General features: G+C 48.8%; 1 protein-coding gene and 1 long non-coding RNA gene across 24 annotated transcripts; one reads left to right on the top strand and one right to left on the bottom strand.

The window, feature by feature from the left end:
- Window positions 1–861: 861 nt before the first annotated feature.
- LOC122181073 lies at window positions 862–7,615 on the top strand. Its single transcript, XR_006179332.1, has 3 exons — window positions 862–959; window positions 5,370–5,525; window positions 5,635–7,615. It is a non-coding gene; the product is annotated as an uncharacterized LOC122181073 (long non-coding RNA).
- ZNF648 (zinc finger protein 648) lies at window positions 2,386–27,290 on the bottom strand. Of its 23 annotated transcripts, none has more exons than XR_006179330.1 (12): window positions 27,228–27,290; window positions 25,746–25,821; window positions 25,437–25,615; window positions 24,200–24,358; window positions 20,997–22,223; window positions 19,891–19,980; window positions 19,641–19,678; window positions 17,531–18,208; window positions 17,023–17,179; window positions 15,527–15,640; window positions 13,937–14,601; window positions 2,386–5,462 (listed from the first exon to the last, which is right to left on the bottom strand). XR_006179330.1 is itself a non-coding variant. In XM_042873272.1 (6 exons), exon 6 carries the CDS (start codon window positions 22,108–22,110, stop codon window positions 20,950–20,952), a length of 1,161 nt encoding a protein of 386 aa, XP_042729206.1. In that variant the 5' UTR covers window positions 22,111–22,223; window positions 22,923–23,013; window positions 24,200–24,358; window positions 25,437–25,615; window positions 25,746–25,821; window positions 27,228–27,290; the 3' UTR covers window positions 20,374–20,949. The 23 variants fall into 23 exon arrangements, 6 of the variants coding, with proteins under 6 accessions (XP_042729206.1, XP_042729212.1, XP_042729208.1 ...); XR_006179331.1 differs by lacking the exon at window positions 19,641–19,678 and having other exon boundaries at window positions 17,531–17,736; window positions 18,139–18,211; XR_006179316.1 differs by adding an exon at window positions 10,270–10,998 and having other exon boundaries at window positions 17,531–19,980.
- Between the last annotated feature and the right edge of the window lie 188 nt (window positions 27,291–27,478).

Here is a 27,478-nt window from a genome sequence, read left to right as displayed (position 1 = left end):
ATGCACAGCAGCATAAGGGCTGTGGAGACACTGCCATTTGCCAGTCATCTCTGCAGCCCTGGAAAGAAGCACAGGATCCAGGAAGTGCTATGGAAGAATCTGCACTGTGAATTTTAAATGGAAGGCAGCCCTGAAGTGGCAATATATGTGTTTGCATGCACAGCCCCATGCCAGCATTCTCACCTTTGCATTTTGGCATCTAGAAATTGTATTTGAATTCTGGGTGTGGAAGGTGTGTCCATTCACCCATGTCCACCATCTGGTCCCAGGGCCATCCTGTGGGTCCATTGTGGTCCCCTCCATGGGATGGAAATGAAGAGCTGGTGCAAGAAAGCTCTAGCAGATGAATGTGTGAGTTTCTTCGTCCCAGCACTGCTGCTCCTCACCCTACACTGTGGGTTTGAAAGGGTTTCTAAGCTCCTGGCACCACCTCTGAAGAAAAACAAAGACCCAGCCCCGGAACGGAGCTGTGGGTAGAAAAGCAGATGCTTCATCACTCCTCTTTGCTGGAGGATGGCTGGGAAGAGGAGGCTCAGCAAATGAGAGTATATTTCATGTTGACTTTGCTATTTGGTGCAAAGCCAGAAAGCCAGAGTATTCGGTGGGGTGGGGGGGGGGTGGGGGGGGGAGGCGGAGGGGGGGGGAGAGGAAGATTAGCTTTGCTGCAAAAGAAAACCAAGTCATTCTGCCAGGGAAATCTCCTCTGAGGTCTGAAAAGCAGTGGGAAGGTCACTTCTGTTGCTCTGGGTGTCCTCTGGGCTGAGCTCAATCTCTTCTTTACTTTAGACTTGAGCAAAACCAACACACTTCCTCACACTGCAGCCACATCCTGTATGCAGTTCAGCTCTCAGCTGCTGGTTTGCCTGATGTTTCCTACAGTTTGTTGTAGACTGTGCCTATATCCTGTATTGTCACTGGAGGTGCTCAAGAACCATGGAGATCTGGCACTGAGGGTCTTGGTAAGTGGGCATGGTGGGAAAGAGCTGATGGTTGAACTAGGTGATCTTAGTTGTCTTTCCCACTTTAATGATTCTGTGATTCTACACCATCCTATAGAATACCCCGTACTCCATGCCTTTGTATTATTTCCCAGCGAAGCCTGAGTGAGGCAGTGCTGAGGCTTTCCCTATTAACACCATAGTCAGCCCTGTGGTACCCAGCAACTGCACCTATGGGCAACTGGAGCAGCACTGGACCTTGCTGCATGCATCTTTATTCCACCTATGTTCAAGTCCATCTCAAGACTGTGTCTCCTTCTGGATCCATGCTAGGGGTGTGCAGAGCTAGGAAGTGATGGGCTGTACTGGTTATCCACACACCACATGTGCTCTGTAGCTTCTATGTGTCCTGATATAACTGTAGGCCCAAGGAAAGGGGATGAGAAACAGAAGAAGATTACAGGAGCAAAAAGCTTCAGGAACTAAGGACCCAGCACAGCAAGCTGTTCAATGCCCTGGGCCATGGCTCTCCTCACCCTGCACAAACAGTTTATGCAAGCAGCCTGGGTGCAGCCTCTCCCTGGGTGGAGCACAGCAGCGCACACAGGGACATCATGCCCTCACCAGGCTCTTGCAGCCATCTCCCAAAGCTTGGCACAGCCCTGAGCAAACAGTTCCTTCCCTGCAGTTTCCTTCACCCAACGGATAACCCAGGCTTTGGCAGGATGCATCCCTGCTGCTGAATACAGAGCTCCTATAGTGGTGTGCAAGCTGGCATCCTGCACCCATCAGACATTGCTGCATCAAGATAAAGCTGTGCATAGAAGCAGGCAGCAAGGACTGACTATCCCACGAAGCTAGAGGGTCCCAGAGCCAAACACCCTGCCGTTATAGCAGACACAGGCTCTGGGATTGTAATCTAATGCTCACTACCCCAACACCTCAGCGCACCGTGTACATCTCACACTTTGGCCACCAACATTCTCTGTGGCAAACCCATCTACAGGCAAGCCCCAACAGTGTATCATTACTATTTGACACCCTGCAATCGACAGCTGGGTCTGAGGGACCTGCAGAAAGACACAGGGGTGGGCTGTGGCGGGAGCATGGGGATGGGCTGGAGCCTCTCTCCCCACACTAACACCGGCTGTTCCCAGGCAGTCTGGAAGGGCAGCGGGCTGGAGCAGAGCCGGCAGCCACCATAAACCATCCCGCAGTGATTTACAGCCGCCCAGCCTCCCGCAAGCACAGCAGCTGCTGTGAGCTAGGAGCTAGAGAGGAAGAAAAACAGCAAAGCCGACAGGAGGGGGAGAAAAGCAATGAGGAACAGGCAAGAATACGTCTGGTTGGATGTGGGGAGGATGAAAGCCTGCTTTCCTTGCTCTCCTTCCCTCCTTTATCCCACCCCCCAAAAAATCTCTTATCTGCCTGCAGTGAAAAACAAGGCTTCCTTTGAACCTTTTTTATTATTATTATTATCATTTTTTTATGGGGAAAGGACACGTGTGCTAAAGCGGGGGCAGCCCATGAGCTCAGCCCAGCACCTCCCCTCCATCCCCAAAGAAAAACAAGCGGCTCGGAAGGAAGAAAGGGAGAAGGAAAACATGCCGTTCCCTGCACCGCCGCCTTGGCAGCGCGCAGATTGGCCGAAGCCTGGGAAAGGGAGCCTGCTTCGGTGTTACCGGGCAGATTTGGAGATTTTGGGGGGATGGAGGCAGGGAGGGGGGAGCAGGACACCCGCGCGCCTGCGTCGTGAATGGAGCATGCACAGGGCTGGTTTTGTGATGCTGGATTCCAGTTCGCCTCCGCCGGCGCACTGGGACACGGCCTCAGCCGCTTTGTTTCTTGCGCTGCTATTTGGGGGAGGCAATGAGGGGTCAGGGGGGGTCCCATGCTCTTGCCTGGTTTGTTCCTCGCTGCGCGGTGCCCGGCTGAATGTGCTCATTGTGCCAGGAGCTGCCATCGGCACACGGCCAGGGCTCCCTGGGCAGGGGCCCGGTCCCAGGGGGCTCAGAGGGAGGGAGGGGAAATAGGAGGGGAAAAGGAAGGAATAAGAAATCGAGAGCAGGGTTTGGAAATGGGAAACGTCACCGTGCAGAAAGGGGTTTGAAAGGGAGGGGGAAAATGTGGCCAGCATCTTTGTCTGCTGTCTTTTGGCATCCAAAAGGGCATTTTTCTAAGGGAACAGTAAAATAAGTCCCCCCATCACTGTCCTAAAATGTTGATTTCATCTCTAAAAAGGGCTTGTGGAGGGATCTGCCTTGATGCCCACATGGGATGCCTCTGCTGCTCTCCTGCATGCCACATCCCGCACCATATATCCCTGCAGGGGAATGGTCCTGGCTCTGAGGGATGGGCTCATGCTGTGCCATGTAGCAATCCATCCCAAATCCATCCACCAAGCTCTCAGTTTGCCTTGATGCCATCTCCTTCACCAGCATGGGCTGAGGATCTCCCGTGGTGCTCAGACTGTACAGCGCAAAATCACAGCCTAAGGCAAGAGAGAAGCATTTAAACAGCAGCAGAAAAGGATATATTTTTGTTTTTAAACTTGTAAAAGACCATTGATTTCTCTAGGCCGGAGACCAAATGAAAAGTAAAACCCTTTCCCATGCCACAGTGGCACAAGGGACGTAGCTTAGAGGGCATGGGTGGGTATGGGTTGGAGTTGGACTAGATGGTCTTAGTAGTACTTTCCAACCTTAGTGATAATATGATTAATCTTTCTTACTCATTGGCATGCAAACCAGAAAATCCATCATTTTGTCCTGAGCAGAGGGAACAGAAAAAGGTCCAGAGAGCTGGCTACCACATAAGCAAGCAAGATGACACGGAGACCCTCCCTGCTTCCTGGGGCTTATTTGGTGATTCTTCCATGAATTTCCATGGCTTTCCCCAGCAGAGCAAACTGTAGCAAACTGTAGCATCTGTAGATACAGCAGTTGGGGAACCACACATATTACAGGTCTACCAGGTCATCTTTCTGCTAGCCATGGGAGATGGGGAAGGTGACAGCAGTCACCCTGTCAGGAGACAGGGCCCCAGGCACCTCTACAAGCCCAGCAAAGCCCATAACAAAAGCATTTTAAGAGTGACACTCATTAGGGATAATGGTGAGGTGTTTTCATTTGTGTGTGATGTGAACTCCTATTCATGGTTCCTCATTAAGACACAAAGGACCTGTGGACCTGTCCCAACTTTGGGTTGGCAGTATCCTATGAGATTGTGACCATCCCTTGGACAGGTCACCCAAGGGCAAAGAGAAAAAAAAAAAGCAATTAAAAACCAGGCCCTGCCTTGTGCTCAGCCCCAGCTCAGGGATGCTCTGCTGAGGTGACCCAAGACATGACCTTGGTCTTCTGCCCTCCTCCTGTTCACTCTATAGTCCAGTCAAGGCCAACACCAAAGGATTTTAATTAAAACCTTTTTCCAGCCACAGTGGTGGGCATTTTGTCTCTTAATTGCAGAATAGACAGGCTCTCAGAGGAACGAATGGTTGTCCAGTTGGCTGGCATACCCTGCCCAAGCCAAGGGCTGGGAACACTAGCACCAAGCACAAGAAGGGTCTTTCAGCATTAAGGACACACACAGTGCAAGAGGAGCACTGTCATCATCATTAGGAGGCAAAAAGGAGAAGAACACTTTCTTCTGCCTGGCAGGGGTGGAAACTGAGCTCAGCGCCTGCCGCTGCCAAGCTGGAAAACTGAGGGACAATCACCTCCAGTCCTCATGCCTCCTTCACCTTCATTTGCAATGTGCTTGCCCCCAGCTGACATTTTCTGGAATAAGGATGGTCAGATCTGCACCCTCTGATCCAGCAGACATCTTGGTGGGTCCTGACCTAGAGGTTTTAATGTCAATGGAGAGACACTGCCGTGAGAATCGCCAAGAAATACATAGACGTGGCACTGAAAGCCATAGTGGTGATGGGCTGGCAGCTGGACTTGATCTTAGTGGCCCTTTCCAACCTTAATAATCCTGATATTCTAAACGTGCATCTGCCTTTTGAATGACAGCATTCAGGTGGCGACTTTCTCTGCCACCTCCAGACATCGAAGTCCTACTTTAACACATGCTATTGCTCCTCTGGCCCAAGGACCTTGTGTTCTATATCAATGGGCTTTGTATCACTACTGTCGCTCCCATCTCTCAGCTCACAGAATTCTCTCTCTAAAACCACCACAGATCATGCAGCACTCCCCGAAGGATTACTCAGTATTAAACACTGCTAGCTCTACTCACTTGGTAGATGCAGGAAAACCCCAGCTATTGCCTGTGTGCCCTGTAAGGGCGATAGTTTGGATGTTGCACAATCTCACCTGTTAGCTCTTTGGTTTGCTTGCTTGCAGTTAAAACCTAATTTTGCCTACAGGGAGTAGCACAGAAAACCAACATGTTCTTCTGTTACACCACAACAATTTCTTCTTGTAGATGAGAAGATCCCTCCTTTCCATTTATGAGCATAGCATATGCTTCAGGATGCACTTAGCCTTTTTTTGCCCTGGAATCCTTGCCAGCTTTCACCTGGAAAACAACACGAGCATACTTGTAATTGAAGAATGTTGACCCACGGGTGAAAACACGTTGGTAAGGAAACAATTTTCACTTTCAAACACTATGGCTTCGCTATTTGGAAACTCTCTATTTCATGTTCCTGTTCCCAGCCAATTCACATTTTTGCTTTCAATCTTTGCAGCCTCAGCCAGGCTCTGCTATGCGGGCTTGTTGTTAGTGTGTCATGGAGAGCAACACATACCTAAGGGAAGGAGTCAATGCATGTTGAAGATGGGCCTGGCCAAGTTCCCTTTCCCTCTCCCGCTCCAAACGTCCCCCAGCTTCGGAAAAGTTTGCCTCCAACTCTGAACTCGCTTGGCCCCACCGCTATAAATAGATGGAACAAAACCTCCCAAGCCAAATGCCCTGAGTGTTTAGAAAGCTTTGATCCCGCGCTGCTTTTGAGTGCTTGATCCCTTCCTGCTAATGCAGCTTGTGACCATATTGCAGCTCAAAGTGGGGTGAAGAGGGGGGAGGGGGAAGGTCTGTGCCATGAGACCCCTGGTGTTGTCCCGTACGGTGCCAAGACACATCCCTGGGGCTTTGCATCCTGGTGGTCACTGTGTCACTCCCCATGTCTGGACAGAACAGACCATGGGTTAAGCCTCCTTGGTGCCAGCTATGGGTTTTCCCTTCTGTTTCCCTTTTCCTGTGGGCTAAGGGCACTTGCTCTCCCCCCCCACAAACCCTGCTGGGTGTGCCTGCCTCTTATGTCTTGGCATTGCTTGCCTTGGCCAGGGATGGAAATGGAAAGAGACAAACATCAGGAGAATAAAAACAAAAATAACAAAAAAAAAGGGCTGCTCTTGCAGTATTTCCAACCCATCAAGCCCAGGGTGGGAATCTCACAAGAAAGCTGGCTCTCACCAAACCCCAGGCTGAGAGGGTTGGGTAGCGGCCCCAAGACTTGACGAGTCCTGCTGAGATCCCAATGGGTACAGAGGAGATCAGCACTGTGGCTGTGCCACTCCTCAGCCCCCCATTTCCCTCCCCTACTTCAAGCCAGTGCAGCCAGAGCCCTGTGTGCACCCCAGCACTCACACGGCTCCATGGACAACCAGGACAGACAACACAGGACAGATGTGCAGCATCAAAACAACCTTCCCACCATGCTGCTTTAACATTTCCCAGCAGCTTTGTGGCAGCCCTACAGCAAACCAAGCTGCATCAAGCTAGATACAGGCTTCTTTGCAAATCCCATTTGAAAGGAAACTCTCTAGTGTTTCAAACTTCCTGCCTTCTCACCTTGCCCTGCGCAAGGCTGCAGTGCTGCAGTCACAGTTCTGTGGAAATGCAGGAAAGCTGGTATGAGCTGGGGCTGGCATGGGACCAGCCCCACAGCTGCGTCCCTGGAGAGCTGGATTAGCTAATACCACGTTGGGAAAGGGCTGAGGTCAGCCCCATCACCCTCTGTCACTGACAGGGACAAGAGAGCTTGGATATTGCTCCAGAGGGAAACTGCAACTAAAGAAGAACAGTTTTTTGAGTAAAATGATACAGAGCTCATTGCAGAGAAGAGCAGTGCTCACCTCTCCTCGCTCCCTGTACCTCATGGTACCTATGATAGGGCTCAGCACTGCTGGGACACCTACGACCCTCACAGGGAACACTCAATCTGATCAGCGTCTGCACAGCCCCCAGCCTGGGCTCACCATAGGAACACCCATCCTCAGCTCACCAAGGATGCAGGGCTGGGCTGTTGATCCCCATCCATCCATACTTGCTGGGGTGCTTTGCCCCATTTGTTCTGCTCACTCCTCACCAGGAACAACACTCACCTACCCAGGAAAATAGCATCCAAAAATCACCCTGGAGAGGCTGAAAGTGGCCCCATCACCTCCACGCACCCTGTGGTGGCTGGCAGGAGGCTACTTCGGAGGCGGGCGCTGGCGTGGGGCTTTGTTTTTTGTCCTGTTTACCCTGCCGAGAGGAACAGAGGAGTTCAGTGTGCAGGAATCTCGTGCCCTCGCCCTGCTCCCCCGCCACACGAAAGCTGCTGAGCAAACAGGAGGACGCAGAGCCCCGCTGGCACCCGCTGCCTTTTGGTGCAGGCGGACCCACTGCCAGCTCTTGCATAAGTGGCTGTCTCAGCTCAGTGCTGTTCTCGAGGCCTTTTTCTTCTTTCGTCCCACAGGAGGCATGGCCTTGGGCTTAGGACCACAAGAGCATTGAGCATTCCCTCCTGCTTGTTGGATGCATGGTCCATGTCCCATGGTTGCCTCCTGCAAGTCTCCAAAGCCAAACACAAGAGCATCTTTGCAAGGGCATCTCGATGCCATTACCTTCAAGGAACAATCATCATCCTCCACGTTGCATAAGGGTTCTTGCATCCTATTTTTTATTTCTTTAAGTCCTATGTAACAATTCCTGATTAGAAGCAATAAAAATAATAATCCAAATGCCAGTCTCATGGATTTCATTATTATAGAAACCTGTGTGCCAACAGCCCTGCTTACCTGCACACTTCTGCAGTGGGGATCTCCTCACCTCACAGCACAGGGATTAGATCAAATTAACTCACGCTTGGAGCTGTGGCAGGATCAGGCAAATCCTGGCTTGGCTAGCTCTCTTTAAACTACATCTTGCAAACAGAAGGCCTGGAAACAGTTTTGCTTTAATTGCTTTTTAAAATGCAGCCAGCAGATGGTTTGGTAACCCGAATTCATGACTCTTTCCACAGCTCCAGGCTGCTGGCTTTGAAACCAAACCCAAGCACGGTGCAGGTAGTGAGGGCCCCATCCTGCCTGTTTCACCAAAGCACCCACTTGGTGCATGGCACAGGAAAGCACAAACGTAAGTTACACGACACTGGGGCAGCCCAGATGGGCAGGGATGTTCAAGCACACGTGCTTCTGGTCCCAAGTGTTATTTTTGGTTGAAGGCAATGGTCTGGCTGCTCCTGAAGAGCACTTACTGAGTGTAGGACGGCCAGAAATGAGGGGCAATTTGCACAGGTACCACAGTCTGTGGCCAGGGCCACTGTGTTCAGAAATGCTTCAACGAGCCTGGAAAGCCCGTGGGTTCATAACATAGTCTGCACCACAGGGAACGTCCCTGGCCACACATTCTTTCAACACCTGGTCCTTGGGGCTGCTCCTGTGCACCCATATCCAAGAGCATCCCAGCTGCTCCCAAAAGGCTACGGGTTAGGGAAGCAGGATCCTCTGCTCACCCTCACATGCGATGTGATTGCCAGCAGTCCCTTCACCTCTCCCATTAGCCACATTGATGGGCCAGTGTACGGTGTGTCCTCACACCCATCAAGCTGGGAATGGGGACCAACAGGGCTGCAGATTGACCTTCACGCTGCAGCAAAGTTTTAGTAGGTTCCATATGTCTCTGCTGACCTAAGTGTTGTCCTCACCTCACTAGAACACCTCCATGCTCAACATCCCACACCCAGATGCACAGCCGTGCCCCAAAACCAGCCACATCCCAGCGCAGATGAATTAAGGCTGTCCCGAGAACCTCGCACGCGTCTGGTGAAGCAGACTTGTTTTTCTGTTACAAAGTAATTTGAAATTCTTGGAAGGCAATCAGGAAAGTACAAAGTATTCCAGCTCAGGACAGCCTGGGACTCATTCCTTAGAGGCACAATGGTTGTTTACTCAATCCCTCATACATTAATATCTAAAAATTCATGAGTTCAATTGTAAACAAGAAGCACTGACTTCAGTGGGTTGTCTACTTAACAACAGTTGTCCTAGCCTGAATGCTGATTTTGTTATCTTTCTTCTAATCTTACTATCAGAGGGTCAAGATTTCACAAAAAAAAAAAAAAAAATTATGGGAAATATTTCAAGCCCATTTATTTCTGGTTTTGAAACGCATCCCTCTGAAACCCAAGGCCAAAGAAAGACTATTTCGAATCAACATCGAGGAGAGCAGGCAGGGAGAAGAGCTGTTTGTGCCAGCACTGTCCTCTGGCTCAAGAACAAATGAGCAAGAAGCCGGCCACAGATGCGCTTGTGCTGAAAGTCAGAAGATTCCTAACCACCACAAGGGACTGTCCCAAGGCAGGGGACAAATGGACACTAAATAATCCAAACTCAAACTGCTGCCAAGACAAAGCACAACTGCTTGCTGGAAGCAAAACAGCAGGCTGCCTGCGGTGAGCAGAGGTCTCACCTGCATTTATCAGACTCAAGGAACACCACGAGAGGAGGAGGGAGCTTCCTGAGCGGGATGTTCATGTATCTTTATCTCTGCTGCTGTCAAAGGGCAATAGCTGAGATTGCAGGCTGTCAGAAAGCCTCCCTGCAGGCTATCTCCCGAGGACATCAACAAGCGCGGACAATCACCTTCACTCTCTTGATAAAGGTTTCCAAGCAAGTGAACGCCCAGGGAGCTGTCACCTTCACCAGTTATAAATCATAGAGCCACAGAATGGTTGGTTTGGAATGGACTTCAAAGCCCATCCAGTCCCATCCCCTGCCATGGGCTGGCTGCCCCCCACCAGATCAGACTGTCCAGGGCCCATTTGTGGCCTTTGTGCACCCCCATGGATGGAGAATCCACAGCTTCTTTGGGCATCAGCTTGCCTGGGGCTGGCTCAAGCTCCAGGTACAGCCTGAAGATGCAAAGCCTGCAGCCCCTGTTGGAGTTAATTGCATTTTAGCTGTAACCTCCTGTCCCAGCCTGCAGAAACAAGGCAGACAAGTAGGGGTGACGGGACGGTTACACACTTACTGCCAAATCACTGTCCAAGGACAAGAGCACTTGGGCAAGTCCAAGTTTCATCCAACAAAGAAAACACCCCTCATTTCAATCTCTGTACCTTCCTGCCCCATGGAAGCCAGTAGAACATGCCATCAGGAGCACTCACGAGTCTTCAATCTCTACTTCTTCGATCTCCACTTTGGAAAAGCCACTGCACAACAACGCTGGCAGTGCCACAGCAATGCAAGAGGCACCATTCAACTCCCCGTTCGTTTTGGTGAGCAGTTGCTTCTATGAGCACCATGTCCCTGCAGGACATTTAGGTCTAAGTTTGCATCCATACAAACATTCCACTGGAGCAGAACAAAGCCAGGCTGTGTTTGGAGCCAGCCTCCCTGAGGAGGACACACAGAACCATTGGGGGTTGGAGCTCAGTGATCTTTAAGGTCCCCTCCAACTTGAGCCATTCTACGCTTCTGCACTGATGCTACTCAGGCTGATAAACTCATTCTGATGAAAGAATCCAGCAGATCACTTCAGGCGGTGGTGAGAAGGGATCCTTCTCCCTATCATGAGCTGGGATATCTCCTCCCTGACTGTCTGCAGGGATGGCAGTGAGGCAGAATGTCTGCCCATCCTGCCCGCCAGCTGGGCTGCCCCGCAAAGCAGTTCCATGTTTGTCTTGGACGACCTCCTGCTGGACCAGTGCTTTCCACTGCGTGGCTCTCCTGCGCTGTCAGAGAGCGGATTTCCTGCTGTTTGATCTATTTTTGCTGCTCGTTGTGCCGAGTGCCTCCTCTTTTCCTCCATCACGACCAATCTTAATGCCGCCTCAGTCTGGGTCTTGCTGTGGGAAGAGGGCTAGAGGTCAGGGAGCTGCTCCATCCCTCAATGACCCTGGAGAGGCCACATCCTAGCCCACAGGGACAGCATGTGGACACAGAGTGCCCTCTGCTGCTGCAGCCTCCGATGAAGACGCGGGACAAAGCAACATGCAGCTTTGTAAACCTCAGGACAGGCTGCCAAGTGAGCGTGCTGGCACACTGCTGCTAACCACAGCTCCTGGGGAGCGGGCTGGCAGGGGAAGCCCTAGTGGACATGTCACACCTGGAGGGACACCTCTGTGGTCCCTTAGCAGCCCACACCACAGGAAGGAGCACAGAGCATGGCAGAAATGGGCTGTTTTTCCTGAAACAGTGCAGGGAAGCAGCTGCACAGGGAAGCCTGGTTGCAGGCCAGTACTCCTCGCAAGCAGATGGGGTGCAAAATGGACGCCTCGCCCTTCCCAGGCCACGAGCCAGCAGCTGTTCTTGCCGCAGAGGGCCCGCTAGGAGCACAGAGACAGATATTAGTTAACTAAAGGCACAAACAGGTTCGGCACAACACTTTGCAGGCTTGGATGCAGCCTCTGGAGGTTGGTGGGTGTTCATCTTGCTCCCAGAGCACTGCCTGCTCTGTTTTCCTCACAAACCCTCCCATTTCATTTAGGCACAAAGATCCTCAAGGCAGGTTTCAAGAGCACACCACAGGCGTCAAAGTTCATTCCCTGTTAACGAGACTCTCTCTTTCAGAGATAAGGCCTATTGACACCAGAGACCGATGGGGATTTATAGCATTAGCAGCACTCCGTCCCCCAGCAGGGTTACGTGGCACAGGCAACGTCCAGGAGATAGTCATCACCTGCTGTGAGCTGACACTGGCCTCTTCCTGGCTGCACAGCCTGCACGTTCCCTACCTCTGCTACAAGGGAAGGGCTCTGCCAGCCTGAAGTCCAGCTCCTGGCTTCACAAGGGACCACCCAAAATTCAGAGTGTATGTCTGAGAGCACTGTCCAGGTGTTTCTTTGCCATGCTTTTATCTCTAGATCTTTCAGCAGGCCCCCACCATTCCCAGTGACCACATCCCTCAGTGTCACGTCTCCATGGTTCTGTAACACCTCCAGAGATGGTGACTTCTCCACCACCCTGGGCAGCCTGTGCCAATGCCTCACCACTCTTTCTGAGGAGAAATTTTTCCTCCTCCACCCAAATTTCCCGCTTGAGAGAGACCCCTTTCCAACTTCTCAGACATTCCTGCTGCAAAGCCTTCCCTGCTGGGACGTTCCCCCTGGGTGCAAAGCACAGCATTTGGGGCTGGACCCCTTCCCACCTCCATGACCCACACATCCTTTTGCTGACCCTACCTCTATCCCCAGCGTGCTGAGAGTGCACAGCCACTATCTCTGTGTTGTGCTGATCAGGAGACACCTGGCCAAGAGGAGTGCCCCACTGTGTCTTGTAGTTATCTCACTGTGCTGTAAAGTGCTGGCAACTGAAACGCTGAATCAGGAGTGCACAGCTGGAAGAAACACCTTTGGGTTTCAGCACCAGCATGGACTTGTGCCAATTTGAAGCCTTTGATCAGGGAGCAGAGGACAACCCAGGTAAACGTGACTCAGTGTCCATCTCCTCAGGAATACCTTGACCCCGAACATGCTGCAGTCAGACAATGGGGAGGCCAAGGGGACCAGCAGCACAGCAGCCAGCAACCCAAAAATAATTTTCTAACACTACCTGGCTTCTTCATCACAATGCCCATGGTGAGATATGGCAGCCAACAGCACTGGCACCCAAAATCTCCTTGTTATTCTAAGGAGTCAGCAGAACTCCTCAGGAGCCTGCCCCAACCACAAGCAGCTCCTGTTTCCCTGAGCTCAGCAGCCCTGCCTGATAAAAGATGCAGTAGAGCAGCTTGGAGAGAAGGAGGAAAAGCGGCTCCAGCATTGGCTCACATCCCATCAGATAGGGCACACAGCCGCACAAAGTCCTGGGGTACAGCCCACGGTGCCCTGTGGCCCCTCTGGGGGACATGAGGTGGGGACAGCAGCTTCATGGTTTCCATTCCCAGGCACATTCCCTGTTTCAGTTTCCCCAGCTGTCCCTATCCACCTGACAGGATGGATTTTTGGGGCATGGCAGGTGAGATGCTGGCAGAAACAGGGTACTCCTGCTCACCCCCCGACTCACCGTGCTGCCTGCACAAAGGAGCCAGAGCCACGGAACATCCCTACAGGCCAGCATCCAGCACTGCCTGAGGCTCTGTGCCGCCTACCGAGGGGGTGACATTGACCCTGTCCCCAGCACTACCAGCAGCACTCGCTAGGCGACAATGCCACCTGCTGCCCGCTGCCGGCCAGGACACCCCGCCACGCAGCCCCGCAGGGGACTGCCTCCATCCCGCATCAGACTCTGTCCCATCCAATCCCCTCCATGCTGATTTTGAGCCAAATCGATGCCCTGAACTGCCTTAGGGCAAGCCCGTGGCAATCCCAGTGATTCACCCACCGAGTGCCACCAGCCACCTCCAAATCCCTGCCTGGATTTAATCATCTGGAAACACAACGATGCCATTTTTTTTTTTTAACTAGGAGCCATACCATGAGACACTGACGTATTTTAACCTTTCAAGCACTTACACATTGTTTCTACAGCTTAAGATAAAAGATGTTACCAAAGGGAGGAGAGCAGCGATAATTATCTGCAGTTCATAAGTTTAACCTTTAGAGAAGGAATTGGGTTTCCAGCCCTATTTGTTAAATGCTTTTAAGCTGCACTTTTCTAAGTGGCTGTATGCGTAATTATAAGCATATTATACTGATAGCTGGCATCCACAAGCACAGCCTGAGGCTGATGGTACCCCCAAAACTCAGGAGTGACAATACCACAGAAGGTCACATGGGAACAGATTGATGAGGTCCCTGCAGCCAGACACCAGAGGGATGTGGGTTCTTATTCCCAGCTGCTTACCTGGTGGCAGAGACTGTCCCCAAAGTCAGGCTGAAAGTCAGGGTGACAGGCTTCTGCATGGATCTAGATGGCTTCTTTCCCATCCTGGTAGACTATTTCTGAAGGAAACAGCATGGTGATGTTACATCTAGCATTAATTGCTGGAGAATGGTGGGGAGAATGAGTACCAGCCGGATGATGCAAGAAGGGAAGGTGCACAGCAGGAAAGGAAGAACCCCACCATTCAGGGTCATTCAGGGACCACAAAAAGAGCAGCCATCACAAAGAACCAAATGTCTTATCCACGTGCTGCAGGGATGAGGATTTCAGCCCACATTCACTTCCCTTCGAAGCTCCCTGGGGCTCTGTGTCCTGGCTGCTTGCCCTATTCCCTGCCTTACAGCAGAGCAGTGCCTCTTCGTCACACTGACAGGCAAAGTCAGTCTCGTTGGCTGTCTGTAATACATCAGGCTGCTGCACCCTGAAGGCATCGCTAGGTGCTGATCCTCCCCTGACAGCCATTCAAATTCATATTTACCCATATGGAGTTGCCACTTGGCATCACAGCCTCCTGAACCGATGAATATGGGTGGGGAGAAGGGGGGGAAGCATCTGATGTGCTGGTTCTGGATGCGATTCTTTTTGTGTTAATTTCAGAAAATACTGTAGTTTGCAGCCAGCAATACCTGCAAGGGAAGCATATTTTAAGTGAGCATTGCAGGAGAGCCATGCAAAAACAGATTTCAGCTTCACCCTTGCACACAACGGAGTTAGGTTCCCTTGGGGAGAGAACAGAAAAATGCTGCGAGGCCATGCATCGCCTTCACCACCCCACAAACCACAAGCTGGCAAGAGCACCCAGTCCACAACTGGGACTGGGATTGACCTCAGGACAGCTGCAATTGGTCAAGAAAAAGGAAGAGGCATAGAAGCAAAAAAACCCAAACAACCCAGCATTGTCGCACCAGCAGAACAACAGCCATGCACAGAGATACCTGGCTGATATTCTATAGAGTATGTCAGATGGTTTTGCTGCAAGGTTGTAAACTGTAAGATACAGCTCTGAGATTTTGTGGCATCTTCTTAAATCACTGTTTTCTTGCTCAGGATGCAGGGCTTTGAGGTTGTTTTTTGTTTTTTATAATGTAGATGGCATATTACAAGGCTTTTTTTTCACTTGGCTGCATCTTCAGCATAGATCTCTGCTGCAGTTAGAAATCATTCCACAGCACGTTGTTCACAGATCCGAGCAGGGAGGGCAGGTTGCTGCATTTTTCCTTAACTACAAGTTTATCCCTTATTTCAAAGGCACAAAAGGGAAGGAACCCTCATAAAAATTACCTTTTACAATGCCTAGAGCTCTCCCCAGCCTGACACCCTTCCTGGTGCTGGCAGGACCCAGCTCCCAGCTGGGTGACAGCACTGCCAGAGGACACGTTTTGCAGTCCCCTGCCTCGATGGCACCAACTACAGCCTGGAAATGGCAAAGGAGATGGGCTCCAATCCAGCCCTACATGGGACTTTCTGATGTGCATGGAGAGGGCCAGCCACTGTCCATAGAGATGAAAAAGGGAAAAGCAGTGTTGCTCCACACTGAGAAGTGGTGCTCACCTGCCCTCCTCCCACATCTCCTGCCTTGCAGCAGCGTAGGAGCTTTCCTTCAGCACGAGCTCCCAGAGCTGCTTCACATGGCGCAGGGCAGAGCCTGCGGAGCTGCTGGCAAAGCTGCAAAGAGAATGAGTGAAAATATAAGCAAAGCATCAGTCCTGATTCGTTCTGCTGGTGGCACGCTGGGCACTTTCCTGCTGAGCCTGTGGGGCAACTTTCCCACCAGTGCTGTCACAGCTCCCACACGTCCTCACTGCTTTCTCATCCTCTTGCTATTTTTATTTCTCTGGAAATGCTCTGGGCAGCCAGGTGACCTTTATTAAGATTGGGGCTTTTTATACTGCATGATTCTGCAATAATACAAAGCTTTTTTTCTTTGCTGAGCCATCCTGGAGAAGCTTCTGCTGCTCACCTGGCATTGCAACATGTGAGTCAAGATGAGAAACAACCACTGGACCTGAAACCTGGCAGAGCATCAGGGCCTCTAGAATTAACGATAGTGGCTCTTGCCACCATGTGCTTTGCATGGGGTGGGGAGAACCCTGACTACTAGGTTTAAATCCCACACTGGAATAGGTGTGGAAAACCACATTGAAACCTCCTCTCTCTCTGCTGCCACTGAGCAGTGCTTTGAACAGCTCTCTCACCTACAGCACACCAGGTCCAGTAATTACAAGCAAAATATTTGCACTCTTCACTCTCCTCCTGGGACAGCCCCTTCCCAAAGCACTGAGTGTTTTCACATCAATAAGCTCCTCTCTCAGGCCAAGAACAGGGAGCAGAGGGTTGGAGAAAATGGCTTTTCTCAAGTACCTGGTAGCTGAGGCAATTAAAAGAAAATTAAACTGACATTTCTAACTTGCAGCATAAAAGAGATGTGCAATGGTGAAATAATTAAAAGTTACTGCTGGGAACATCCTGTTCTCACCAGCTTGCTGAGAAGAACAAAAGGGCAAGAAGCAATTTTGGTGCTTCTTCTTTTGATTTATTTATTCCTTCTGTTTTGATAATTAATTATTAGTTATTGCTGTCTCCTCAAAAGCTGGAACCCAAGGGTTTTCCATAGGATAGCAAAGAGACATACTGGTCAATATCTGGTTTACCCAGTCTCACTAGTGACAAAAGCAGCTTTTTGCCAGCTAGGTCCCCTGCCCACAAAGGGCTTCAGAGCCCCATTTTCAGGTTTGCAGCACCTGCCTGCAAGATCTTTCCAGCAACCTGGGAGCAGATCCACAACGGAACTGCAGCCCATCCCATGCCGTCTCTCACCATCCAGCATCACTTACTTCCCAAGTCAGCTGCACCTGGGTATCTTGGGCACAGAAAGAGAACCTCTGGTTGGAAACCAGCTTTGGAGCATCCATACTTGCTCCTCCACAGAGCTCAGCTGGCCACATACAACAGCATAAGAAAATTCTTGATGTTCTTCAAGCCAGAGCATCCCAGGATTTTAGTCTCATGCACTTCAAGACTGACTATACCCAGGGTTTAACACTGACCTTGTGGAAGCAAAGTATTCACTGTGGTTTTAGAATGAGCATCTCCTTGCTCTACACATAAGCAAGATGAAGATACTTCTGCAGTGTCTGCATGACTCTGCTTCAGCCTGTCCAACCCCCTGCATACAAGTGCTTCTGGGAGGGACCTGGGAACAGTCTGGAAGAATAAGGAAAGCAAATGCTCAAATCACTGCTGGGGGTTGTGGTCATCTTTTATATGTCTGTACCCACTCATCCAGCAAATCTTTACAACACACGACAGAGAAGTCACTATAAACTCTTCCTCAATGGTGCTTCGTGGTGAGAGAAGCAAAAATGCAATTATAGCAATCTGTGTATTTAAAAGGAAGTCAGGTGAAAAGACAGGCAAGCGCACAGTGCACCCCAAATTTGCTTCTCCTTCTATGAGTGTGAGCAAAACAAATCAGGCCAGGCTTTTCCTTGCTCAGAGCTGGCTGTCTTCTGTTTCAACAGGGGCAAGAAAGCACATCAGTCTGTGGAGGCATACCCAAAGTGAGAGATGTCCTTGTTTCCAGTTTGCTTCCACTTGACTTAGCAGGTTAGGCCTCAACAACATTGATGCCAGCATCACACACCCTCTGAGGCCACATCCCAGATTTTTTGCTCTTCTTCGCAGTGGTAAGAAAACCTGCTGCAGAGGTTAGCCATGGTCCCATCTGGCTGTGCTACAACATTGCAGACACATAAATATATCTGTAAACAACATACAAATGTGCTTGTATTGTGATATTACCATAGCTGCTAAGGACTGGCCAGGCAGGGGGAAGCCTAGCTTTATTTTTCACTCTTGCAGTAATTACTGTGCAACCATTACAAAGTGGATGCCGTGTAACACTTGTAGAACTGAGAAGAAAATGATGTACTTAAAATTGAGGATATTATTTGTGTTTACACAGACTCCTCAATCCCTGAGCTATTTTAAAACTGTTGTTGTATCTCAAGTGAATACACTGGGAATAAATACTCTGTCTACAGACCTACTCATGTATGCCATGAGCAGTTTAAAAGAAAGTCTCTTGTGCTTTTAACTCACATGCACTGCAGTGGTGTTGAGCAAGCATTTGTACAGACACACAGCATACAACAGGTGTGCACCTGCATGCATCCAGAAGTGAGAAGGACCTCAAGTCTTGCATCTGTGCTGGCAGCTTGAACAGAAGCAGGCCTGCTTGGGAAGAATCACAATAAAAACACAGTTCTCCTTTCTATTTCCAGCATGTCATGCTCCACTCTGTATTTCTACATTCCACTGCTCACCAACACCATCAGGTGATGAGAAGAGCCTGCAATTCACACTGAGAGAGGGTCAGATGACTTCCAAACCCTTGTATTAAAGCTTGGAAGAAATGATGATCTCCGGGCTAAATTAAGTTGCAATGGACTTCCTGCAACTTGTGCAGGAGTTTGTGGAAGTTTCTTTGCAGAGGGTTCAACAGGTTTTTCCCAGAAATCATCACACATTTTAATTACTCCCTTCACACATCCGAGCACTCGATATCCAAGTCAACCTTCCAGGCAAGTATCTTTTTAATAAGCTTTCAGTTAAGCCTAGCAGTTTCCATTTCACCAGCCATTTACTTTCCCCATTAAACGGGCCTTTGTTCAAAACACTTTCACCATTATGCTTTTACAGGTACAAATTGCACCGGCTGCTAACCCCAACGAGCAGAATAACTGGATGTTCCTAATTACCACAACTGCCTAAGCAGAACAGTCAAACAGCATAAAGCTGTGCATACTGGTGCAGTTTAATTAGATACCAAACCCCACTACAGCAAGAGCACAGCATACCAAGGGAAAGCAAGATGCTGAAAAAGGGGAGACTGTGGCTGACAACTCAATATGGGTTTAGAGGAGGGTGTATACTTAATGTGTGACAGCTCCCGGGATGGCTTTGCTCCTTGCTGTCCTCCCCCTCTCTGGGTCACTTCAGACTACAACCCAGTCCCTACAGAACAGCACCTCTCTCAGCAGGTTATTTACCCACTGTTTCCTTCTGGCCAGAACTCTTTCCATTTGAAGATCTTTCCTTACAGAGATGAAGCAGCCCTCAGATGAGGTCTGTCTCTGAAAAGCTTTTCAGTATTGGCACTCCCTGCAGGGGTAGCTTGGAGAAGTCTCATTCACCGCTTTAGTAAATGTACATGGTATGGAGGGCCTTGGCACAGGTATCTGCATTACATCACTTCAGAGACAGCACAACACATTCCTAAGAACAGGAATGCAGATCTGATCCCTGATCCAGAAACTCCTTTGATGAATCAAATCAAAGCAATCCACTAGTGAGACTGGGAGAATTAGTCTCTTTTCTGCAGTCAAGCTGAAGTGCTGCTGAGGACAGTGGTTCAGCTTGATCTGAGCCAAGGACCTCACATCAAACGCTGTACCAAGCATGAGTGCAGCACGCCTGCTGAGCAGCCATCACCCCAGGAACAGCATCACATTCAGCCCAAGCTCTTACACACAGTCTTGAAACTTCACATCTGCACAGAAACACAGGAGAATACAAGCTATTTTTACCTGCAAAAGATGCAGGCGAATGGCACAACCACTACTTTACATTAAATAGTCTGGTAGTAAATGCAAAGGTACATTACCCTGAAGTTTTACTTTCACTCTGCTGCACAGCCTCCTGCTGAAAAGGCAGAATGCATTAGACAGAAACTAGTGAATTCACAGCAGCTGGCAGGGAAAGGAAGCAAAGCTTTCTGACAGAAAGGAAATCTGAGCTGGCACTTAAGGGCAAACTGGATGCTTCTACCACAGTAGTTAACAAGAGGCTATTGTAAGCATCATGATTATGCTTCAAAGTTAAAACCCCATTACCATAACAGTGGCAATACATACCTCTTCCAAAGTCACACTCCCGTAGAATTTGGCAACATCTACCTGAACCTGCAGTCACAGTGGATACTTTTCTTCACTGACCATCTGCGCCTAGATGAAAGTGAAGAGTCTAGCAGCCACTGAGTAGCACACAGACATGTCACAGAGCGAAAAACTTGGTTTAGTTTGGAGAAGCTTCCTTAATTCCCAAAAGGTTTAAATGAAGGAGGCTCCCATGCAACAAGCAGCAAAGGTGGCTTAAGCTGGGTGTTTCTCCTGCCCTCTGCATTTTGTGTTCTCCAACATTTGCTACCGCAGTACTCAGTTGGACAGATTTTGAGTGCACGATTCCATCATAAACATGAGTGTATTTAAATGCCTCACCTCAGGAATGTGCACCATCACAGCAAAAACAAAGCTCTTACTAACAGTCCATTAACAAATAACATAATGATGTGTAAGGAACTGGTGCTCCTTTAAATAGAAACATTTATGCAATACAGCTGACAACTGTTGTGTTTATTAAGGAATTGTTTTGTGGGTGGGTTGTTTTTTGTTTTGTTTTTAAATAACAAACATGATACTTTTCTTCCAAATAAAAATACATAATGGAAAGAAAACCTCAGCAGAATGTAAGAACAGATACACGGCTGACTATGGACTGTTCTGACTTAAAGACCTGCAACAACAGATCTCCAAAGCCACTGCCAACCAGTCATCACACTCCAGAGGGCAGAGCCAATTTGTCCAGTGACCAGGACTGCAGAGAAAATTCCCACAGCCCATGCATCCCTGCAAAAAGCTCAAGCAGATGCACCTCCCATTCACACTAGTGACACAATGCTAGCACATGTGAGCTATTTCAGTCTTCACAAGTCTCACATTTCATTACTCAGTGGTAATTCAGTAAATTATTCACACAAAGGCAGTTTAAAACCAGCAAAGTGCAAGCTCTACCAGCACAAGTTCCTGTGCTTCCCGCTGCTGGGATGTGAATCTGGACTGGCTGTAGTGCATGCAGTGGAGTGCTTTTCTCAAGCTTCTTCAGGTAAGAACCTGAGAGCCTACAATCACAAAGAGTTAAGATTTGTCCAACTTGTGCGTGCGCTCGTGCCTCCGTAGGGTACCTGACTCGGTGAAGGAATGCCCACAGTAATCACAAGAGTAGGGCTTCTCTCCGGTGTGGATGCGCTGGTGGCGCTGGAGCGAGGCCAGCCTTGTGAACGTCCCTCCACACTCCTCACAATAGAAGGGACGCACCCCAGAGTGAGTCTGCTGGTGTCTTTTCAGCCTGAGCAGCTGGACAAACGCCATGCCACATTCCTGACACTTATAGGGCTTCTCCTGCCGGTGGATCACTTTGTGTTTGGAAAGCAGGTTTGGCTTATCGAAACCTTTGCCACACGTTGGGCAGGCGTAAGGCTTACAGTCTTCTTCCTCAGCCTTGTGGTTGTCTGCACAAGGCTGATCGGTGTACTCAACAGTGTGCTGGTTACGGTGCACTATCGACCACGGGTTCCTAGCCATACCGTTGCCTAAGATCACCATGGAGCGCTCTATCTTGTGCACATTGCGGAGGTGCCTCCAGACATCAGCCGTGCGAATGAAACCCTTGTCACACTCTGGGCACTTGTGTGGCCTGTCACTGTTATGAATGAGCTTGTGCATGCGTAAGTTTGCTGCACGGAAGAACTCTTTGGCACAGACAGGACAGCGGTACGAGTTTTCCACGAGGTGAGTCCTCTTATGTTGCTGCAGCTCACTCGGCCCCTGGAAAGAGGCACCACACTTCTTGCACCGATAGGACAAAGCCTTCCCAGATGCAGGCTCTGCATCAAACACACCACCAAGAAGGGCATTTTCATTATCACCACGTGCTCTTCTCCGTGATCTCTTGGAGTGCTCAGAGGAACCACGTTGCGAGGTTTTATCTTCGCGCTGCAGGTCCAAGTTGGTACTGGAGGGGACAAATATCCCAGCTGTACTCTCACCTTGTTTCTGGTAATAGGTCTGATAGATTTCTTTGTCTTCACACTGCAACTCTGTAGAAAGTTCCTGTTTATCTGATGGTCCTGCAGAGTTGCGACAAGGACTGAGTGTCTGTGAGTAATTCATGCCCACCTCCTCCTGGAGGCAAGACTTGTAGCCCACCTCCTCAGTGCTCTTTCTGGAATCATTTGACAGCTCCTCACCTGTATCACAAGTGCTATTTTCAGAGTCCCAGTCCACCTCCGCATCCATCCTCTGATATGTGTGCTGTGTTTATCTGCAGCTCACTGATGATGTGGATACCGAGAGCGCCAAGACTTTTGTGGTAAACCCATCTCATCCTCAGCTCACTTTACAAGCCCTTCCTACAAAATAAAACACGTATTTCATCAGTGATTTTCTGATATTTACAGAAGATAAAATTAACACAGTGAAGTTCTTTTAATTATTATTAAAATAAAGGGACAGGCCATTATTTAATGCAGAAGGAGGAAAAAAAATCATCTACGTCATAGATGCAGATTATATATTCAACATTTAGAATACACACAAACTATGCTGAAAAAGGTTAAATCTTCTGTCATAATTCAGCCTCCTAACTGTAAACTGTTTAATAACATACACTTTAAACTCACTTAAAGACAAGAAACCTTCAGAGCTCCAAGGTGCAAACAAACATGTTAGACAATGTTCTGCACGTATCTCCCCACAAGTCTTCATCCAAAGACTCACAATCATTTTTACCTTGCTAAATCAGAACCAGTTACAAGGTACTGCCTTTCAGTAAGTGGTTAAGGAATGCAACAAGATCAAGGGATGGTGCCAAACTGCCAAACTTGGCAGCAATAGAAGGAAGTACTGGAAGGCCTATGGAAGGAACACACCTGTGCGAAAGGTGGGTTTGGGAAGTTCTGGAACACTTTTGGTCTACCATCCTCTTACAGCATTCTCACAATCATCCTGAGGATGTTTGGGATACTACCAGCTGGTATCATGCAGAAAAGACAGCATATGGAGCAGCAGCACAGAGAGAAAGGCCTAACAGAGCTGTCCAGAAAGCTTACTAATCATCTTCCTGGCCTTCAGAGCACCACAAGAATCCTCCAGAACTGGCACTCTGCAGCAGCTTCAAATTCTCTGGGTAAACAGCCCTTGCTGGTAGAAAACACGAGCAATGGTAATTGGTCTGAAACACCTGTTTGAGTCACAGATTTTCTTCTGAGGAAGCTGCTTTCATTTATGCCATACCAAGGTGTGGATTTGCAAAGGATTTCTAGGTTTGTCCCAGCGGCCTCTGCTGACAGCAGCTCCACAGGGAGCTTTCAATCACCTTGTTTAAAAACACACTGAATTGCTAATCTAACCTCAGAAAGTACATTTTCCCCCATCTCTTGTGTGCTCCTCATACCCCTACTTTCTCCTTAACACCCATTTTTCACATTCCCTTTACTCCCCCTGTTCCTTCAGCTCCTCATGGCTGCTTTTGTCTGGGTAAGACTTCTCTGAATATAAGCACATGTATATCCACTCAAACGCATGTAAGCATGTAAATACAGATTTATGCGCATACATGTAAATATAATGCTCATCTATTTAGTTTATGTTTAAGTAGTTATAAAGGCAGTATAGCTACACGCTTTAAATGAAAGGCCCCATTCACATCTCTGAAAGGCCAGTTTCATCTGAAACACAAACTGTGCTTTCTTCTGCTACAAACACAGAAAACAAGCCTGAATTGATCTTTAATCACTGCCTGGAACAGAATGGCTCAAGTCACCCATCAGCATCAACTGTTCTTACTAGCTCAGTAATGCCTGCATGAAAACAAGACTTTGTCCTCACCTCCAGCAAGGCATGAGCACCACCAGCAGCACACCTGCAGCAAATCTGAAATCAGGAGTGAGTGGGGCATTTCACAAGAGCACTATTTCCATCATTGTAATGGCAGCCCTTTGGTACATTGTAAAATTCCATTTGTCTTCTTAAAAGTCACAGGAGGATAGCAGTCTGCAGGCATTTCCAAGCTCCTTTCCTCCATCCCTTACAGCCCATTCACAAGCCACCAATGTGAAGCAAGAACTTTCACCACTTGCCTATCATCATGTTTTAATTTTTTGGAGGCTCTGCAGCCCTCCCTCCTGTCTGTATTCCATGTCAGCACATTTTACTCCCACTGGCCCATTCTTACAATCAGCATCAGTACTGTACTATTCAACACAAGGAGTCCAAACTCCAGACCCCACGAAGCCCCACCACAAACCTCCCAAAAGCTTCTCTTCCACAGCCAGCAGCAGTTCCTGACCCAGCTCCCCTAGCTATTATGCATTCATCCCCTACTTACTGTACTGACCAGCACCGTGCTCCCTGCAGTCATAATCACTCTCCAGCATCACCAGGTAATCTTGCAGAGAACACTGCTGCTTTCAATGTTATTCTGCACTTTGGTCAGCCATCTCGGTGTATTTTCTTAACTGAGCTCACAGGTTTCCAAAATGGGTATCTACAATTAACAACAGATACAGAACTCAAAAACAACCAAGAATGTACATTATATGCCATATTTGCATGCTAGTAAGTTTTGCCATCTAGAAAAATCTCATGAAACCAGAAACTATTCTTCTAGGATGCAGAGGCAAGGAAAAGAAACATAACCACTTCCCTCACATTCAAAAAGTCATCTACTTTTGTACATGCAAGTGACAGTTTTATTTCTTTAGGCTAGGCACTTAAAAAAAAATAAAAAAAAAAATAGGCAACTTCCCCTTAATAGTGGTTCTTGAATCCATGACAAACTCACATGCTGCATAACATGGAGAACCTTGCAGAGAAACTGCTGCCATTCCAACTCCAGCAACTAGGAAGACACTCGTTTTTTCTGAACTTGAAGTCTTAAACATGTCTTACTGTAATGCAGTAGTTGGGCAGCAAAGGCTTTCTTCTACCTAGGCCCGGGAACACAAACTCCCACACCTCCTCCCCATCTCCAAGACAAGCACACAACCCTCTCTCTGCTCATCAGCGCTCATTTCAACTGGACAAAGGACTTCCCAACTGACATTCGTGAGGTTTCTCTAGTCAGTGGATCGCCTTGTGTTTGGAAAACAGGTTAATAGGCTTACAAAAACCTTTGCCACACGTTGGACAGAGGTATGGCTTACACTTTTTTTTAGGTTTATGGTCATCTAAGCACTGCTGATAAACATTGTTCTCACTGTACTGTGTGCTTGAGACTATGGATTCCTAGCCTAAAATCTTTAACACTCTACCTTATGCATATTTCACAAGTGCCTCCAGGTATCAGCCGTGTAAATGAAACCCACGTAACACTCTGGATGGCTGCATGGCCTGACACTAGAATTAATTCACAGATTTGCCACATGAAAGAACTCTTTGACTCAGGCAAGACATCAACGTGGGTTTTCCACAAGGTGAGTTTGCTTGTGTTTCCACAAACGACTTGCATCCTGCAAACAGACATCACACCTATTGGTTCTGTAAGTCAAAGCATCTCCACCTTCCAGGCCCTACTACAAAGAAGTAGAATGCTTTGATTAAAAAGAATGACCACCCTCGCTTACCCCTCCTTGAGGTTCTTCAGAGTAACAGCACTCTAAATGTTCATATTCACAACGCAGGTCTGAAGGTGACAAAAACCCCAGGAGTGGTTGAATCACACTTCCAGTTGTTGGTTTCTAAGGTCAACTCCATCAGTTCTATGAGAATTTCTTCTCAATCTGAAGGTTCAGCAGGAAAGCACCTAGGAGCAGATAGCAGTCCATAATCTCTGATATTTGTTTGGAATTATTCAAGTATTCCTCACCTGTTTGAGAACTGTCATTAATAGAAACCAAGTCCATCTCCAACCTATGGTATCACATAGCACTTACTTGTTAGTAATTGTGGAAACAGGCAGTACGAATTCTCCTCGGATCCTTCATAGTTGGTTTCTTTCACATCAGCTTCCTTAGAAAAGAAACAAGAATTCCATTAAGATGCTAATTTAATTAAAAATACTTTTGAAGTGTTATGACCTAGGTATTACTACTAATCATAACGAATAGGTTAGGCTGAAGACCCAGAACAACACTATAAAGTAGACTCTTTTTCCTGCTATTAGTCTGAGATAAGACAGAAGAGAACTTCTGTGTCAGGTAATACAACCAGCACGTACACACCTCAACACTTACACCCACAGAAATATCAATATGCTCAAACAATTCATGAGCACAATCCTCATACTAGCCTCTTGTTTTCAGTAATGAAGAACAGGCCTATCTGCTAATGTTTCCCTTTAAATCTAAAGCAAAAAGAACATGAAAAATGAAATTCAGAGGTCTTATCACATACATACTGGTCTTCAGACTAATATGCTTGGCTCTACCAAGTTCTTATTTTTATATTTTACTCCTAATAATGAGGTATTTTAAAACACAGCTTGCCTCCTACTTCATATGCGCTATTTATGAGCACACGATTTCATTAAATTCTACATTCCAAGCATTTTCCATCAGCCTTGATATTATTCCAGCACAAATAAATAAGCCCTAATCAAGGGGAAGGAGGCAGATCTCCTACCAAAGCTGATTATAACACATGCAACATGCTCCAACCACAGAAAGGGACAGAGGGCAGTACAAAGTTCTGCAGCACAGTTCAAAGAAGGCTCATGAGGTGATGCTGTCCTCTCTCAAATCCCAGGCACCACTCCACTACCTAAAGCCTGCTATTACAAGATGCTTTTCCACAAAGCTCTCTCTTCAGGATCTTCCAGGTCTTTGGGTCCCACTCAGATGGCATCTCACAAACAAGACACCCAGATGAGAAGAGCACACGGAGAAAACAAACCGTAAGCACATCCAGTGTGAGGTACTGTTATCAGACCATAGAACGGCTTAGGTTGGAAGGACCTTAATGATACCCCCACGGGCTGGGGACCAGCTCAGGCTGCCCAGGGCCAACCCACGGCCTGAGGCACCTCCAGGGATGTAACTGTCGGATTATTAGGGCGACTCAGGAACGCCTTTGATAACACACTCAGACCTACTCTGAGCACGAAGGCTTTTCTCTGCGCAGTCCCATAAACCACACGCAGGACGCTTCGAGCCGTGCCCCAGGAAAGTACGCACTCTGCAACTTTGGTGGCTTTGTCGGTCTATTTTTAATATACATACATATTTTGCTTTAAAAGAGACCTGCAGGCGCATCCCTGCCGTCAGCTGCTCCACCCGAGCCCAGCTCCCAGGCAGCCCGCAGCCCTTTGTTCCCCGCTGCCCGCCCTCTCCCCCGGCCAGCATGGCCACGCACAGCCGGAGTGCTCTCCCCGCCCTCTGCTCGGCCCGCACACCCCTCCGCCCTCAGCATCCCCTCACCGTGCGCGGACGGCCGGGCCGGGCGCTGTCCCCGGCGGCCTCGGCCCCGCGGGCGGAACGAGGGTAGCGGCGCTCAATGTCCGGCCCGGCCGGCGGCCGCCATGTTGTGCCGGGACCATCGGCGGCGAGTGAGCAACGGCCCGCCGTCGCTGTGTGAGCGCCGATGTCCCGCCCTTTTTCTGACGGACCAATCGCCGGGCGCAGATCGCTTGACTGGCAGCGATAGCCACCAATCGCTGCGCAAAGGGGTG

This window comes from Lagopus leucura, unplaced genomic scaffold, assembly GCF_019238085.1.
Source record: "Lagopus leucura isolate 7727_CA_CO unplaced genomic scaffold, USGS_WTPT01 Super-Scaffold_100009, whole genome shotgun sequence".
Lineage (NCBI taxonomy): Eukaryota > Metazoa > Chordata > Aves > Galliformes > Phasianidae > Lagopus > Lagopus leucura.
This window is presented reverse-complemented; position numbering and strand designations above follow the sequence as displayed.

Excerpts from the sequence above, each read along its gene's own strand:
- ZNF648 (XM_042873272.1), bottom strand. The coding sequence starts at position 22,110 with ATGGATGCGGAGGTGGACTGGGACTCTGAAAATAGCACTTGTGATACA.